The sequence below is a fragment of the Tachypleus tridentatus genome, chromosome 8 (genome assembly GCF_004210375.1).
Source record: "Tachypleus tridentatus isolate NWPU-2018 chromosome 8, ASM421037v1, whole genome shotgun sequence".
Taxonomy (NCBI): Eukaryota; Metazoa; Arthropoda; class Merostomata; order Xiphosura; family Limulidae; genus Tachypleus; species Tachypleus tridentatus.
Genome location: NC_134832.1, coordinates 9,599,954 through 9,617,440, shown reverse-complemented (window position 1 = coordinate 9,617,440; position 17,487 = coordinate 9,599,954). Strand labels below are relative to the sequence as shown.

Here is a 17,487-nt window from a genome sequence, read left to right as displayed (position 1 = left end):
TGTACCTTAGGTAGTCTGTAGAACTGAGGGATTTTACGAACAAACAGATGGTCAAGCCATGGGATCACCACTCTCTCCAATCCTAGCAAACATTTTCATGGAAGACTTTGAAGAAGTAGCCCTTTCATTCACACCTATAAAATCAAGTTTCTACAGACATTATGTCAGTGGTACCTTCGTTATTTGGCCCCATGGTCAGGAACACTTACCAGCCTTCTTAGAACATCTCAATTCCGTAGACAAAATAATCCATTTCACTATGGAAATAGAGGAACAAAACAGTTTACTGTTTCTTGACATACTCATCAGCAAACAAGGAAGACAAATAACCACAACTGTATACAGAAAACCCACTCACACAGACCTATCATCCAGCCTCAATAAAACGTGGTATAATTCAATGCTTAAACGAGAGAGTAGAAAACATTTGTGATAAGACATCTATCAAGGCAGAACACCAAAAGATCATAGAGAGTTTTAAATAAAATGGTTACACCTCCTTGAAGAAGACTACAGTAAACTGTACACGACTGGGATGCCAAGCACCAATACAGGCTACTTTACGAAGACCTTTGTGAGTCTTTCGAGGCAACTTCTTGGTGTGCCAACGACTGGTTACACCTACAAAATACAGATAATAATGGATATATTGAGAAAGATAAAACATTTAAAAACTACACAAGTCACTTTTAACATAACAAGGTAAATTAGCAACATCCATTAACACTTTAGGAAGTATTGATTGATTGATTTAGTGTTTTATGGCACAGAGCAGCGAGGCTATCTGCACCAGACATTCAGTAAAAATGTCAAAGCAATTGGACGGTAGTTTGAAGGAATCTTGTGATCTTTCCCTTGGTTAGAGAAAGGTAAAATAATAGAAGACCATAACAGAAAGAAAAGATGAAAAAAGTCACCACCACTACCAGCATTTACCTACCATATCTACAACATTTCAGTGAAAAACTCAAATGCATAGCCAAGAAATTCAACATAGAAGTCTGGTGGAAATCATACAATACCTTAAAGACTATTTTGGTAAAAAAACAAACAGCAACCTACCAAAGAGAATCTCAAAAAGTCATCTGTGAAATTCCGTATTCCTGTGACAATACATATATTGAAGAAACAGGAAGAAAACTCGTGACAAGAATGAAAGAACATAAAGTTAGTACAAGAATCATGAAAAGACAAAATTCAGCCATTGCAGAGCATGCCACGTCAACTGGACACAGAACAAACTGGGAGAAAACAAGAATCATTGACACAGTCAAATTCTGGAAACCAAGAAAAATAAAAGAATTATTTTATATTAACACTACTAAACCTTCACTGAACAGAGATTTCAGATTAGAGGTGGGTAACCTGTGGCTACCATTGGTTGAATCTTCAGGAAATCTCTCCTCCAATCAGAAATAGTGATAATCCAATCAGTCATAACATGCTTTCCACAATCCACCAGCACACTATTAAAGACCGACAATATCTACACACACACTGACCTGAAGATGAAAGGCGGAAAACTTTTGAAATGTCGTCTTCTACACTTGTGTCTCCACTACTGGCAATTGCTGTCCATTATACAAAGTTTCATTAGGTTTAAGTTTCCTTAGCAGTTGACAGCCAAAACCAAAATGACCCAATTAAGTGCTATATTTCTTGTTTTTCATGTGTATTCTTTATTTATTATTATAAAATTTTTAAAATGTATAAATTATAAACTTATTAGGTTAAAGTAAATTCAGGAATAATTTTTTTTTTTTTTCCCACAAGATATGCACTACCTAATATAATAATGTGAGCCTTAACCTTAAGGTTTTTTGAGTGACTTACAACTTATATTCTGTGATTATTAGTTAAGCATGGTTCATATGCTAATTAAACAATAAAGTTTAAGTAGAAACAGATGTATACTGTTATGAGCTTCGAGTTACTTAGGATAAACAACTGTAGCTTTCTGTTACAATTTGCAGTCATTCTAGAAATAAATAAAGGGTAATTTAGACTTCATAATTTTTATGGTAGTTGTGATTTGGTTTGTTTTGAAATCTGTACAAAACTACATGAGGGTTGTATGCATTAGTCATCCCTAATTCAACCCTATCTGCATGGGTTTTTAATAACTTACATTCAAAATTTAAACTACTTTTTATATCTTAATGGTATATAAGTTTTAAGTTTTTAATTTTATAAGACAGTATTATCTTCATTGTCCCTAGTGTGAGTAATGTGACATGTTTTTCTAGGTATTCTTTCTTCTCTAATTTATTTACTGAAGTTCTGCAAAATACATACTATATTAACAGTTAGTAGTATCCAAACTATAATGACTTCAAAGTGGTCATGTGGCTGCATGGTCAGTTTGATTGATCTCATGTTGAAGAATTAACAGTGATAGACTAGAGGGAAGGCAACTGTTCAGTGTCATCCACTGTTAGCTGTTTTAATTAATGGACAGCAGGATTGACCACCAGTTATAATGCCACCATGACTGAAAGGGCAATAATGTTTGGCATGAGTGCTCTGCCAGGCTGGAGGTTATGAGATCAATCAAATTTACCAAATGTGTATTGAGTTAGTGTAGAGAAAACAGAAAAAATTTAAAGTTTTACAGACAAAAAGTTTCATATTTGTAGAGATTATACAAATGATAAAGAAAAGTCTTTTTAATCTTAGCAGGAAAATTAATTTCACATGCAGCAGTCAACATATGATTTGATATATTCATTGGAATTTTTAGTAAAAGTACTTAATTAAAAAAGTTGGATTTTTTGTGCACAAAAGACTTTAATAATGTTTACTGAAAGTTACAGTATGATAATCACTTTAAGGTTACAAACTTGACCAAATTGACTAAACCCATAGCAAGAAAGTTAAATACACTGGGCCCTTTACACAGATCAGATTTTCTTTTGAATCTGTATCTATATTATGATCTTTATTTCATAATTCCATACTCTAACATAGCAATAAAAAGCCACACAGATGTGCAAGCAGAAAATATTGTGACATTTTAGTGTAAATGTAAAACAAACCAAATGGCTAGATCCACAGTTGCATGTATGTTGCCATAATTTCATATAACAACATAAGAGAGTGTAACCCTATAAATATTTTTTGCTTATAGATAAAGAAAGTGAAAATAAAATGATTTTCTGTTACTTGCACCAATACTAAAAAGAATAAAAGTATATTGAATTTGTGTTAAGTTTCTTTTCAATTTTACTGCCTATGTTATTGTAATATTAACATCTCCCTGTTGTTACTGGTGATGTTTCTTTTTGTTTTTCTCTGAGTTTAAATTTGTTTTTGTTAGTCATAGAATGTAATAACATTGTTAGAGTTTGCAATGTGTTAGATCCTGTGGGCACTTTCTCAACATTTGATTGTTACTGTAGTAAAATTTTCAAATGCCATGCATAAAAGGATTAAGGTAAACAAAATGTTAATTGAGGGCAATGTAATATAAAGATACAAAAGTTGTGAGATGTTTGCAGATGTTATATTTACAGTTCTCTTAAAGTCTGATGATGATTCTACATTCAATTATGAAACTAGTTTGAACTCAAGAAATCTCAAAAAATTGGTTAAGACTTCAAAATGATTAAAGTGGGACATTTGGAAAATAACAGGTTTCACTGAGTTATTTTTCAGTAAGCAAATTGAAGTTGCATAAAAGGTGGAGCTTTGCTTAATTTCTCAATTGATTGAGGGCTGGACTATCCAGACATTAGGTTAGACAGTGGATTACCTGTTTCAGAGTCCAGCTAGTTCATATCCTCTTTTTTTTATACTCTTCTTCATTTTCTTATACTACATTTTCTTTCAGACAAATTTTTAGAGCAGATGTCTCCCTTTTTCACTCAAAAGGGACTAGAGGGACTTGCTGGCTCTTCAAAGTCAGTAAAAAGCTTTGCTCTGGTGACATATTGGTGGAAACATGCACATCTCAACACAGTGAACTCCTCTTGCATTCACAGGCAATTGGAGATACACCTATTGAGGTTACACCTCATACTACATTGAATTCATCACAAGGAGTTATTGTTTAGAGGGATTTGAAGAACGTCTCTGAGTCAGAGATTCTCGCTGGTTTCTCCACCCAAGGAGTTTCTGCAGTGAGGCATATCTCCACTCACAAAGATAGAATTACGATGCTGACCAGTGTCCTTTGACATTTACATCACCATGTTCACCTGACATCATCAAGGCAGGTTATCTTAATTGCAAGGTATGGCCATATATTCCAAACCCTTTGAGATGTTTCCAGTGTCAGCAGTTTGGTCATTCGAAAACATCATGTCATGGTTCCTTGACTTGTGCTCGTTGCAGTGGCAAGGACATGATGACTGTGAGTGTGAAATGGATCCTCATTGCAATGTTTCCTACTTTCAAACTTGTTCTAAATGGTTGGAAGAAAAAGAGGTGCAGCATTTGAAAACAATTAACAACGTTATTTACCCTGAGGCTCGAAAGTTGCTGTCCACCACTTCATCTTGGACATATGCTGCTGCACTTTGTTCTACTACTACAATGGGAGTGCAGACGGATCTGTCTGTACCTCCAAAAGAATTGTTCTCAAACCAAATGAAAAGTCTTTTGATCTCGATGGTTAAAAAAGTTGATGAATCAACTTCAACACCCATCTCTGTTCCTTACATACATTCCAGCAAATCCCAAGATCCATTTCCTTTGGTTCTAGGTACAGGCATTTCCTCAGATACATCTTCTTCTCCCACCACAAGATGCAAAACAATCATTCGTTTACGTCTTCAGTCACTGGAATCTCCTTCCAACAGCAAAGACCTGCTTAATTGACCCAGGGCAGGATTTATGGAGGTTGATAGACCTCCCTCCAATAAGGACAGGAAGGAAAAAGATGTGATCGTAAACAGAAGGGTTCTCTGCCTAGTTCACCTACACATAAATAAAAATGGCCACTGTGATACAATGGAACTGTCAAAGTTTATGTTCTAATCTAATGCTTCCTACCATCCGGTATGTCTTTCCTTACAGGAAACAATTCTCAAACCTGCTGATACAGTTACCTTTTGATGGTTTTCTTTGTACAGAAATGACAGGCTGTGTGATGGACAAGTGCATGGTGGGGTGGCACTGATGGTTGTTCAGCATGTGCCCACCTTGTCTTTGCCACTCGACACACCCTTGGAGGCAGTAGCCATCCATGTTTCCTTGGGTCATACCATTACTGTTTGTTCTCTCTATTCTTAGTTGCCATCTCTCTTCTTGATCCTGGGGGACTTTAATGGATATCATTCCCTCTGGGAAAGTGCTGATATTGATAGGAGGGGTCACTCTGTAGAGCATATGCTCTCTGATCTCAACCTTTCTCTTTTCAAAACAGGTTCTTCTACTTATATTCAGGTACCTAGTCAGTCTTTTACTGCTATTGATTTCTCAATTTGCTCCCCTTCACTATTCTTCCATTTTTTATGGAGGGTTGACCATAATCCACAAGGCAGTGATCATTTTATTATAATTTTGAGACTGGTCCTGGTCGATGCTACCCAACCCATGTGCCCCAGTGGAAGCTGGATCAAGCAAACTGGCCCTCTTTTACTGCTCTCGCAGAACTCGATCCCGCCATCGTCTGTAAGCCATCAATAGATGATTGTGTGGCAGCAGTAACTGACTGTATTATACAAGCAGCTGCTCAATGTATTCCTAAAACCTCGACAAGTTTTCCATGATATCCTCATCTATGGTGGAATCTTGCCTGCTATATGGCACAGAAAGCTCTAAAACGGGCCTGGGATACTTTTTGTGGATATCCCATACTCTCGTACCTCATCACGTGCTCGGTGGGTAAGACGTGAAAGCCAGAAGGAATCTTGGATTAAGTTCACAGCCAGCATATCTTCAACCACCAATTCCAAAGTTATGTGGGACAAGATTTGAAAGGTCAATAGACAGTATAAATTCTGTTCCCCTCTCGATCTATGTCCTGTCTTGCTATTCTTCTGATTATTTTTAACTGGATCTAGCAGGAAAATGTTTTTCTTGATGCCTGGTGCCAGGCTATTGTCCTACCTTTCTCTAAGCCTGGGAAGGATCCCAAGATTCCTTGAAACTCTTGCCCAGTTGCTTTGAGGAGCTGTCTCTGTAAGACCTTAGAGAGAATGTTTAATGCTCCTCTTGCTTGGTTCCTCAAATCAAACAACCTCCTCTAATCCACCCATAGAAGGTTTCACCGACAGTGCTCCACCATGTACCACCTGATTCGACTTGAAACGTCAGTCAGAGAAGTCTTTCTCAAATGAGAACAACTTGTATCAATATTCTTTGACATTCAGAAGGCTTATGATACACTTTTTTTAATGGACAGGAGATTCCAAGTACGTGTGGGTTTTACACTTTTCCGTTCTTTTCTACAGGAGTTGGAGTCCCTCAGGGTTGTGTTCTGAGTGTTACACTTTTCAGTATAAAAAGTAATGTCATCACTGAACAAATCACTCTTACTGTTGCAAACGGACTTTCTGTCGATGACTTTCACATCTCATGTCAGTTGTCTAACATGAGGTATATTTAGCAGCAGCTACAGACTGCTCTCAATCGATTACCGAAATGGACCACAGCAAACAGCTTTAACTTCTCTGTCTTTGCATGCACTTTTGCTGCCAATGGGGTATTCATCCTGATCCTCAACTCCATATTGGTGAAGTTATGCTGCCTGTGGTCCCTGAGACAAAGTTTTTGGGGCTTATCTTTGACCTTCATACCACGTAGCTACAGGTCAAATGTACAAGAGCACTGAACATCCTCTGTGTCCTCTCTTCCACCACTTGAAGAGCAGATTGATTTTCTATGTTAAAGACGTATCACGCTCTTAGTTGGTTGAAACTAGACTATGGATCACTGGACTATGGCTTTACCAGGACTGTTGCCTTAAATGTGCTGGATCCCATTCACCATTGAGGACTTCAGCTCTGCACCAGGGCTTTCTGCACTTTTCCAGTTCAGAGTTTATACACAGAATCTCATGAACCTTCTTTGTACCTCTGCCATTTGAAACTGTCTTTACTATATGCTTCAAAACTTCATTCCTTACCAAAGCATCCCACCTAGGATTGTCTTTTCCTTTCTCAGTAGGCTGTACTTTTTCAGAACAGATTATCTTCCATTGCTCCTTTTGGTCTTTGTATCCAGGTGCAGTTGGATGAACTGGGTCTGTCCTTGGATAACATTGCTGTATCTGCTGGTTAGCCTATCTCACCATGGCTTCTTACAGTCCCCAAATGTGACCTATCATCAAGTCATCTGAGAAAAGCAGACACTCCCAATTGGAAATACTGTCTGTTAATTGCTGAACACCTTTCAAACCATCCTTCCATTCCTATTTATACAGATGGGTTCGAAATCAGGTGACTGTGTGGGCTCTGCCATGATTTGTTGAGACTGGGTGGTTGCGTGCAGAAATCTCTCTACAGCTTCTGTGTTCACTGCTGAGCTGTACGTCATTTCTCCTGCCCTTGATCATATAGAAGCTAAGCAGTACTCAAACTGCATTATTTATACTGACTCGCTTAGTTCTCTACTGGCTCTGGAATTGCTTCATATTAGTTCACACCCTGTTCTCACAGATATTCAAAACTGACTGGACCATTTCTCTTTAATATCTACTTCTATCCAGTTTTTCTGGATACTGGGCCATGTTGATATTCGTGGGACGAGCTAGCTGGCATTGCAGCTAAATCTATCTGCTCTGGCACTATCACTGCTGTACCTGTTCCATACATGGACTATGGTCCTGTATTCAAGGCTTGGCTATGTGACAGCTGGCAGTTGACTTGGAGTGAGCAACACGAAAAGCTTTTCTAAATAAAACCCTATATTGGACTTTGTCCGTCTTGCTTCCGTAAGGATTGGAAAGAGGAAGTTGTTCTAACTAGACTATACATTAGTCACAGTTTTAAAACTCATTGTTTTCTTTTATCTGGGACTGATGCCACATTTTACTGTCTTGCTGTTGTTATGACTCTCAATGACGGCACCATTGTAGACATGTTTTATCCCAAGGATTATCCATAACATTAGACAGTGTTATTGATGATTGTGACACTGTCCATCTTGGAAATGTTTTTATTTTTTCAAAGGCTATTAATCTTTTTAATGCTATTTAAGTTTTTTAATTTGTACATTAGACCTTTTTTTAATGTGATTTCCTTTTAAGAATCAAAGTCCATCTAGTTGGATTTGAAATTAGAAAATGCCCGTTATGTCAAATAGCTCGAAACCAAGAGTGGACAGGTCAACTTCAGGTAACTGACAGTGGTTTTTGAACTTACCTGTTAGTCTTCCTGGAAAGTTGTGATAATTACAATTATGCTAAAGAAAGCCCTTTACAACTTGTATTACTCTAGACTGGATGTAAACATTGGTTTGCATTATTTTTTTTAACTTTGTTTTGTTTTACCTTAATTTACTTCTATGAATTTTACTAAATTTACTTTAATTTTAACTTTTTACTGGATGTTTGGTGCAGATAGCCATGCTGCTTTGTGCCGTAAAACACCAAACCAACCAACCAACATTTGGTATCATTACAAAAGGAAATAGTCTAGTATTTTAGGTTTTATGGGTAATTTGTAGGACATGTTCTTACTGTTCATAAAACTAGACTTTTTAAAAACAGCCTTTAATTGCTTAATGTTTTATATTTAGTCACCTGTGTGTTTCTTCATTATTAACAAGTTTTGTCTCTTACTGTCAGTTAACTTCAAGATCAGTTGTACCTGCAGTTAGTGTATGTTCATGATATGCTTCTACTCCTCATGAAGACGTAATGATTATTGTTTTAATAGGTAATATGTAACTGTCAGTATCATATATGATTGTGTTGTCTAATATCAAATGAATTATTGTTATTTTGGTGTCTAGAAATGTGAGACATGTTAGATGTATATCTTTGAAAGGTGGTTTCTGAGTCAAACTAATTAAATTAAAAGTATTATTCAAGATTTGAAATTATTTCAATAAAATATGATTAACTAACAAGAGATTTAGTTAGATAGTATACTAACTGTATAATAATTGTCATTTACGTTAAATTTATTTACATTAACAATTGTAGATATCCCATTTTGATAAAAGTAATTGTAAAGAAAAAAGTTTTTAGTTACAAATTGAATTGGTAGCTTGAGTTTATCAGAGAAGTGAAAAATTATGGTAAGTAGAAATACTATTACAGGTCCTTACTCTTGCTTCTGATTATTGATCATGTCTTTTATTTAGCAATTTTGAATTTGTCTGTGTCTGAATTAGAGTATGTGTAGATTTTCACCATAAAATGTGAACTTTCATTGGTGTTAAAGTATTTTCTTTTTTGGCATAATAATGACCAAATATTTTACCAACTTATTACTTATTAAAGTAAAAATTACATATCTTTCATTATTTCAACATATCCTGTAACTTTTTAAGTTCTTATACACTTGCACAAGAATAAATTGGATTAGTTTCAATATTGTCATGGATTTTGGATCAAGATATAAGCAAGGAAAATTTAATGCCATTGTAAAAGAAGATAGTGAAGCAGGTGTATTTTGGTTTTGAAGTACAAGAATTATTCTTGATAATTAATCTATACCGTTAAAAAAATGCACACTTACCAAATACATTGATAACATATTTATATATAATCTGTGCTTTATAAAACAAGCACATTGACATGAATCTTGTAGTAAATAATGATTACAGAGAAATATACATATTTAAGCAAAGTTGATAATAAATTGTGTATGATTTAAAATGCAAAATTCTTGTTTTTGTATAGGTTTTTTCAACAATACTAAGTGATTTTAGTTTGTTAATCAGTGCTTCTGAATGATTTGACTTTTCTGATTTTTTCAGCTTGGGGACCCAGTAAAAAGTAAACCTATCTCTAAAAAAATCAGTCTTGGTAGTCATGGCTATGATCCAATTAAAGTACAAGATATGAGAACTATTTTCTTTGCCAGAGGCCCAGGTATGTTTGAAATATAAAGTTACAACAAGCAGTTTTAAAATTGTTCAAACTGAAATAGACAAGTTCAAACATTACAGTCACAACACAAAAATACAGGAATAAACAGCTGTAAGCAAACAAAAGTTTTTAATCCTTCTTAGAAACAGATAACTATGGATCATTCATTCTTACTGCTGATTTTATCAATTTGTAAAGAAAAAAAGGTCAATTTATTACTTTTCAAAGTGTATCTTTTAAGGTCGTAATTCAGCTACTGTACTGTTTTTTTGTTTATGCTGAGCACAAAAGTGTTCTCAGAAATTAATGCTTCACTAGAAATAAAGCTTAGTATTGCTGTAGAAATATGGAGAACTTAGTGATAATTAGTCCTTTAAACTGTATGCTTTTAATTAGGAAACTGTCATACATAAAGGTTGTAATTAACATGTATGTCTTTTTAACAAAGTAAAAAACTAGTTAGTATTTATAATATCTAAAATGTATTTATATTTCAGCTTTCAAGAAAGGGTTCAAGTCAGGTCCAGTACATATGGTGGACCATTATAACCTGCTCTGTCATCTATTAAACATTGAGCCCCTTGCCAATAATGGCACATGGATTAACGTTAAGAATATGCTCAATACTGGGACAAGTCTTTCTCCAACTTCATATTTCTTTCAGTCATTAACAGTGCTTTTTACTTTGATGCATCTTGGTCACTTGTGGTAGTGTGGTTTTTCTGTCCAAACCCATGCTTAAGTAAGATCTTGTAAGCAAAAATTATCAGAATTTTCTCTGTCATTTTAAGCACAGTTTTTATAAAATCCAAGATATTTTGAGCTTATTTTTTGAAGAGTATAATTTTTTATGTTACTTGGTTATCACTCAAGACAATATATATTTTAAAGAATGTGGGTAAATACTATTTTTGTGTGAAATAAAAATTCAACTTTTTGAATTTTCAAATCACTTCTTGTTTACTCACCATACCATACATTACTTTTTTGTGATAACATTGTTAGAATTTATTTCACATCTACTTATATATGTGTCAAATAGGTAGTTTATTATTTCCTTATTTGAATAATCTGCTGACTCCCTCTTATAAAAAACTTCTCAAAAACAGCATATGAAATTTCTAAGACCAAGAACTGATTGAAATAACAAATATTTAAATAATACTTTTCAATGTACAATATTTTTGTATGGAAATAAGTGTATATATAGTTGGTATATAGTTGAAGTCTGCAAGAATAAATACCAACTCTCAAAACAGCATTTAGTTATGACTAAATGTTTTTGTTCTTTTCAAGTAGATTATAAAATGTTTCTACTCTTATTATTATTTGCATAACTTTTAATGAATTCTTGAAAATTTAAAATTTTGCAAAATACTAAATACAAACATTGTTTCAATTATTGAAGTTCATATATTACCCCCAAATTACTGATCTTGCTCAATTTACTTATAAAGCTGTCATGTTCAGCTGATAATTTATAGAATTTGTCATACGAGTTAACATGTTCCATATTCAAGCTATCCAATAAGAACCTGCTGAATTTAGATGAAATGTGGATTATAACAGATTCTCATTAACAATGAAAAATTAGAAAGATGTGTGAACAAGCAAAGTCTAGTGCACCAACAGTGAAAATTAAAACTATTCTTTCTTTTGACTTTTTAACAACTTAATGTCTCTGTTTGTAGTTTTTATCTTTTGCAATATTTGTATCACCTTTCCCTTTATAGTTTGTTGGCTGTCATAAGGATTGGCTTAGACAGTAATTTCTTGGGACAATTTCTGGTCTTCAGTCAAGTTTCATAATATATTTCAGACAATGTTTACACTATGGCTATAGTATCATACTGTAGGAACTTGATAATTTTCTTGACTGTAATGGCAAAACTTTGAAGGGGAATCCATCATCCCTTAATTTTGATTTCTGAAATTACTGATCAAGCTAATTCTTTTTGGAGAAGAAATAATTTATCTCTTGTGTGGCTTCTACAGCTATATTGCTGAGCACTGAATCTTGTAGGAATTAATTATTTACTTATGGGTTAATATTTTTTTGGTCATAAACACAATTCACTGATCTGGTGTAATCTTGGTGATATTGTATGATTCTCCACCAGAACATTAATACACCTGTATCCCAGGTGAAGTTGATCAACAATGTCTGCAGTAAATAAATTGTAAGAGAATGTCTATGCCAATTTTGTTATCAGAAATTACCATTTTCATTTTATGGGTGACATCTTGACTGAGCCAGAAATCAACTTTGAAATCTAATTTATCATCACTTGCCAAATGAAATTTGTGCTCACTAGATGTAATGGTGGCTTTAATTGTATAGTTGGAAAATTGCAAGATTTTTTAGGGATTTCAGACCAAGAACTCAACATGTTGCCACTGTACACATAAGTATCAAGCCCCATATGATCCTGACAGAGATCCTACACAGAGTAATGGACTCCTTTGTGTAAGTAAAATGCTGTGTATTTCCAACCTATGGTCAAGCTTGACTTGGATTCCCTAAGTTATTTTGAGTTTCTTCCATTACTTACAAACTATACTGAGTCTTCTATTCAGTCAAGAACTGAATGTTTTGTCTTGTACTGTATCAAGGTGGGAGAATCAGCAGCAACTGTGTAGAATATCCTTTCAGTGCAGCTTGTGGATGGGCTAATGTTCTGCCCACTCATTAAGGACCAGTGTGGAGGTAGCTGGTTATTGCTCTTTCTGTTGTTTTTTTTTTTGTTGTTGTTGGAAGTACTTGAGTGCCAATATTTACAAATGATTTGAAATGCCTCGGTGATATTCTTATCAGTGTCAGGATAAGTGAATCTGCTTCAGCTTAATATATGCAACATTAGGTTGATGCCACATTTCTTGATTCCAACGCCAAGAAAACCTCTCACTTGTCTGTCTGATACTTGTAGGTTGATACAGTTTCTATACTAAGAGGCTCACACTTGCTCTTTAAAATACTGATGAAATGGTGTAAATTGTCATGTTCAGTTATTGAGTGGTATCCCACAGTTGATAATAAGGTCAGATATTACATATGTAAAAACGGCTGGTATGGGTAAAGAAAGCACTATGTAGAGGAGCGAACAACATTGTTCAAAGACTTTGTCTTCAGTGCTCTAGAGCCTAAAATTGTAAAAGTTGGCTGGTACATCTATACACAGTAATTTGTTGTTATCCTAAACTCATGCACTCTGGAGCTTATTAAATGTATCTGCTTGAAAGTTTGTTACAGGAAATTTTTTTTTTTTTTAACTTAATTGTCAACAAGTTATATAAATCTATCAGATTAATGACAGAAACTTCAAAACTTGAAGTCACTTTATTTCACAGATTGGTAAGGATGTTGTGATATTCCCACAACCATAAAAGGTCATGTTTATCCTCATGCAAAATATCACAGTTACATAATTGAAAGTTACAGTCACATATTTATGATTCAACTAATCACAAAAGTACTAGCACACAATTACAATATCAGCTTTAAATTCTTACCAACCACTTTTTAATATAGTAGATGAAAACTGGCATCAATGCACAGAGATTTGTGCAATATATCTACTGTTCATATATCAATCTTGACTCCTAGCCAATTTTATAGGTATTTGACACAAATTTAGTTTAGAGACAATTGCTTTTCATCTTAATGGCTCCCACAAGAATTTCCTTTCACCAATGAACATACTTTTTTTCTGTAACTCATAGATTTTGGAATAATGAAGAACAGTAATAAGCAGCCATTCACTAACACTGTCTTTTTCTAATTGAAATCTGTACTTACCAAGTGTTTCAGAATAAGATAACTTTACTAGCATACTTCTGGAAACAGGAAAACCTACTAAATCATTAAAAGGAAAAAGGGATTTTTACAGCCCTGTTCGGAGCAAATAATAAAATTGAGCATTGTTAGCCTCTAGAAATTCAAAATTATATTTTTTTTAAATTAACAGCATAACAAAATCAGGCAGCAAATAATGCATTATCTTAAGAAGCAGCTGTTAGATTACTTATCACTGTTTTTAGAGTCATTTACTAACACTGTCTTTTTCTAATTGAAATCTGTACTTACCAAGTGTTTCAGAATAAGATAACTTTACTAGCATACTTCTGGAAACAGGAAAACCTACTAAATCATTAAAAGGAAAAAGGGATTTTTACAGCCCTGTTCGGAGCCAATAATAAAATTGAGCATTGTTAGCCTCTAGAAATTCAAAATTATATTTTTTTAAAATTAACAGCATAACAAAATCAGGCAGCAAATAATGCATTATCTTAAGAAGCAGCTGTTAGATTACTTATCACTGTTTTTAGAGTTGCATAAAGATATTATGGTTAACACATAAATCTGTTTGCTTATTGTTGTGAAAAAGAGCTTCAACACTAAAATTATTTCATAAAGAAAAGTCAATAGTAAAAAACTTTAGAGGTAACATTTCTCATGATGCCATAATAAATAAAATGCCCTATGTATAATCCTGATGTTTGTGATGAATATGTAGAGTTGGGAATGTGAAATACAAACAGGTGGAATTTGTTTATTAATTCTTCAATACACATTTTCACATCTAGCAATTATTACGCACCACCAAGAGTAAGAACAAATATATCTAAGAAACTTATCAAAGTTTCCAAATTTTTCTGATTGTTGCAATACTTAAATTTTGATGTGAATTACATTTCCAGTAAGCATTAACTTTAATTCAAAGCTTCACATAATACACAAAATACAGTTTTATCAATCTGAAAATATACAAAATGACACTGTACAGTATAATGAGAATATTGAAAATCAGCAATTCGAATATCTAATGACAGAAAAAAACAGAGACAAAAAAAAAAAAAAGAAAGAAAAAGAAGTGAAACTCAATAAAACATTTAATAATAAATAACCAAAAGCAAATTTTGTGGACAAATACTTTATTGCAACTGAATAATAGTATTAACTATACAGACTGGCAATACACAATTTTCTTCATACTTCCAAGTGTATAATATCACTTGCTAAATACACCCAAAAATTCCATTACCAAGTTACAGGTTAAGATTTTCTAGCAGTCACTACTCACTTAAGAACAAAAACCAATTGTATTTAAGTAGGTTAGCAAAACACGTATATCCAAGCCAAGATATTTTGTGTTGAAATAACTAAAATGCTCCTTTAATCTGCTACTGCATGAATCATAACAGTTCCATAGTGATGTTTAACATGGTAAATTCCACTTATTCTACCCACTGTGTTAAAGGCAGCATGAAGGGAATGATAGACTCAAGACATATGTGCTGGAACTGACTTACACTATATCAAACTTGCAGGGTTTTGCAACATTTATAAAATTGTACCACAAACTGGTGAATATGATGACACAATGGGGTTTCACTATACTGATTAATAAAAATTATTTCAACAAGCTACAAAGCATTTGCATTAATTACAAACATTCTGTCTGTGGAATGTAACCACTCAGGCTAAAATTAAATATAATATTTAAGAGTTAGTCTGCAAAAGATTATACATAATTAGGAATAAAAAAAAGCAAAATTTCTCTTTAGCATTTTCACCTAACTTGCATTAATCTCAGGCAATTTACTGTCATGGACTGTGATCACTGCTGTTTGCCAATTTAACAAAATGCAAGATAATCCAACTTGAAATTCAGTAGTTACTGTTATACACATAGAAACTCTTTTCAATAAAACATACGGGTGGGGAGTTATTTCTAGATAGCAGGAAAAATTATCAACAGGATGGTAAATCATATGTAGCTCAAATGGACCATTCCTTGCTCATGCATTATGAGAAAAGTGATATCTGGATAAAAACTAATCAGAAGTCAAAAGCAACTCTACCAATGCTTAGAGAAAACAAAACTGAAATTATTGTTTACACTTAGTATTACACCTAACTTCATAGCTATATGATGTTACTGATTTTTCAAGGCTCACTTAAGAGCCATACTTAGTCCATAAAATATTCATTATTTTGTCATTTGTTTTATCAACTAGCAAACTGACAATGATACACAGAACAAAAAATATTTAAATCATAAATTATATTTTCTATCAATAAAAATATCTAAGCAACTAGTCAACAGCCACACACAGCTTGCAAAGTTTTCTAAAATTTCTGACTGTGAAAATGTTTTGAGTAAGCATCACATTTAATACTATAGCCAAAAATCTACACATTCTGAAAACTTATAGTATAAAGCATATAAGTAAAAGAAAAAAAAAAAGTTTTAACTAACATAACTATTTCAATTTAGCAAAATATTCTGAAACAATCTTACCATGTAAGAATTTATACAAAAGTGAAGTATGTTTATTATATTTAAGCAATATTAATACATTTATGGATATTTTAAAATTCAAAAAATTTAGAAGAAAGAAATGTGTGTTGAGACATTAAAATAAATTATAAACAAGTTTTTTCATACCATACAATATCAAATTCTCAATTAAAAATTTCTGAGCTTAAAGTACTTAGTTTGCCAAACTGGAAAAGTTTCATGTACTACTAGGAAATTATATTTCACAGCAATAATTCAACTTCTGTTTAAAAATCAAGAGGAAAATCAACAGCTATGTACAGTGAACTAAGAAAGAGGTATTTCAAATACATGGGAATTAAATGTATTATCTAGTTTCTTCTTCACACATAAACTAGAGATACTGACATTTAATTTTTTTTTACTGTCATGAAGATAACTAACTATACAGATTATAGTTACACTCCTAAAAGATAAAATGATTATAATCTTTAAGCAATAATTATAGTGACCAGTAGCTAGAAATATATTATTCACACAGAAATCTTTTTATGTATGCCAGTTAAACAACTTATTCAAGCTTCAAATTTGTAAAATCATGAAACTGGCCACTGTTTGTTTCTTCTGTGTTTCTTCTAACCTGCTTAACAATGAGAATATATATGCACTTAATAAATAGGACACATTATATATTACATAAAAATATTCAGTTGTGACTTACCAAAAATGAGCAAAAGCTGAAGATACTCATTTTCATTCAATAAATTTTCTAAATAATTTTTGAAATGTGAATATCACTGCACAAAAAATATTTAAAAACAGATTTCAGGGTTACAAAACTGATATGAAAACACCCACATTAAAATTACATTATAAATTAAATAATTTCAATTAGCTCAAAAATGTGATTACATAGCTAAGATATTTATCAAAAAATAAACACTGTGTGACATTTAATATTTTATTGAAAAGATCTACTTTTAAATAATGATGTTACATAACTAAAATAATAGACAAATTATTGAATTTTAGTTATCACATCAAATATCATTTTACTCGAACACTGTACTTTATGTTAACTTGTAAACTTTTATTAACATTATGGTATAAGAAATTACTTATTTGAGAAGAATATTATTCAAACAATGAAACACCTGTTTGAATCACTTCACACACAAAATTTAACTTCTTATAACCTCTATTCTTTCAAACACTTTATTGATT

General features: G+C 33.0%; 2 protein-coding genes across 5 annotated transcripts in view; one reads left to right on the top strand and one right to left on the bottom strand.

The window, feature by feature from the left end:
- LOC143258503 (glycerophosphocholine cholinephosphodiesterase ENPP6-like) overlaps positions 1–10,931 on the top strand; it is a 36,237-nt gene extending 25,306 nt beyond the window's left edge. For 2 of the 4 annotated variants that reach the window (XR_013032325.1, XM_076517555.1), the window contains exons 6-7: positions 9,871–9,985; positions 10,480–10,931. Coding sequence is in view for 3 of the 4 variants with exons in the window: in XM_076517555.1 (XP_076373670.1) it covers positions 9,871–9,985; positions 10,480–10,694 (330 nt within the window). In the remaining variant the exon portion in view is untranslated. The remainder of the gene's footprint in view (positions 1–9,870; positions 9,986–10,479) is intronic. The other 2 variants (XM_076517556.1, XM_076517557.1) reach the window with 2 other exon arrangements.
- Positions 10,932–14,897: 3,966 nt separating this feature from the next.
- Positions 14,898–17,487, bottom strand: part of LOC143258504 (uncharacterized) — a 134,599-nt gene continuing 132,009 nt past the window's right edge. The window contains 1 exon segment of the mRNA XM_076517559.1: positions 14,898–16,903. The gene's annotated coding sequence lies outside the window, so the exon portion shown is untranslated.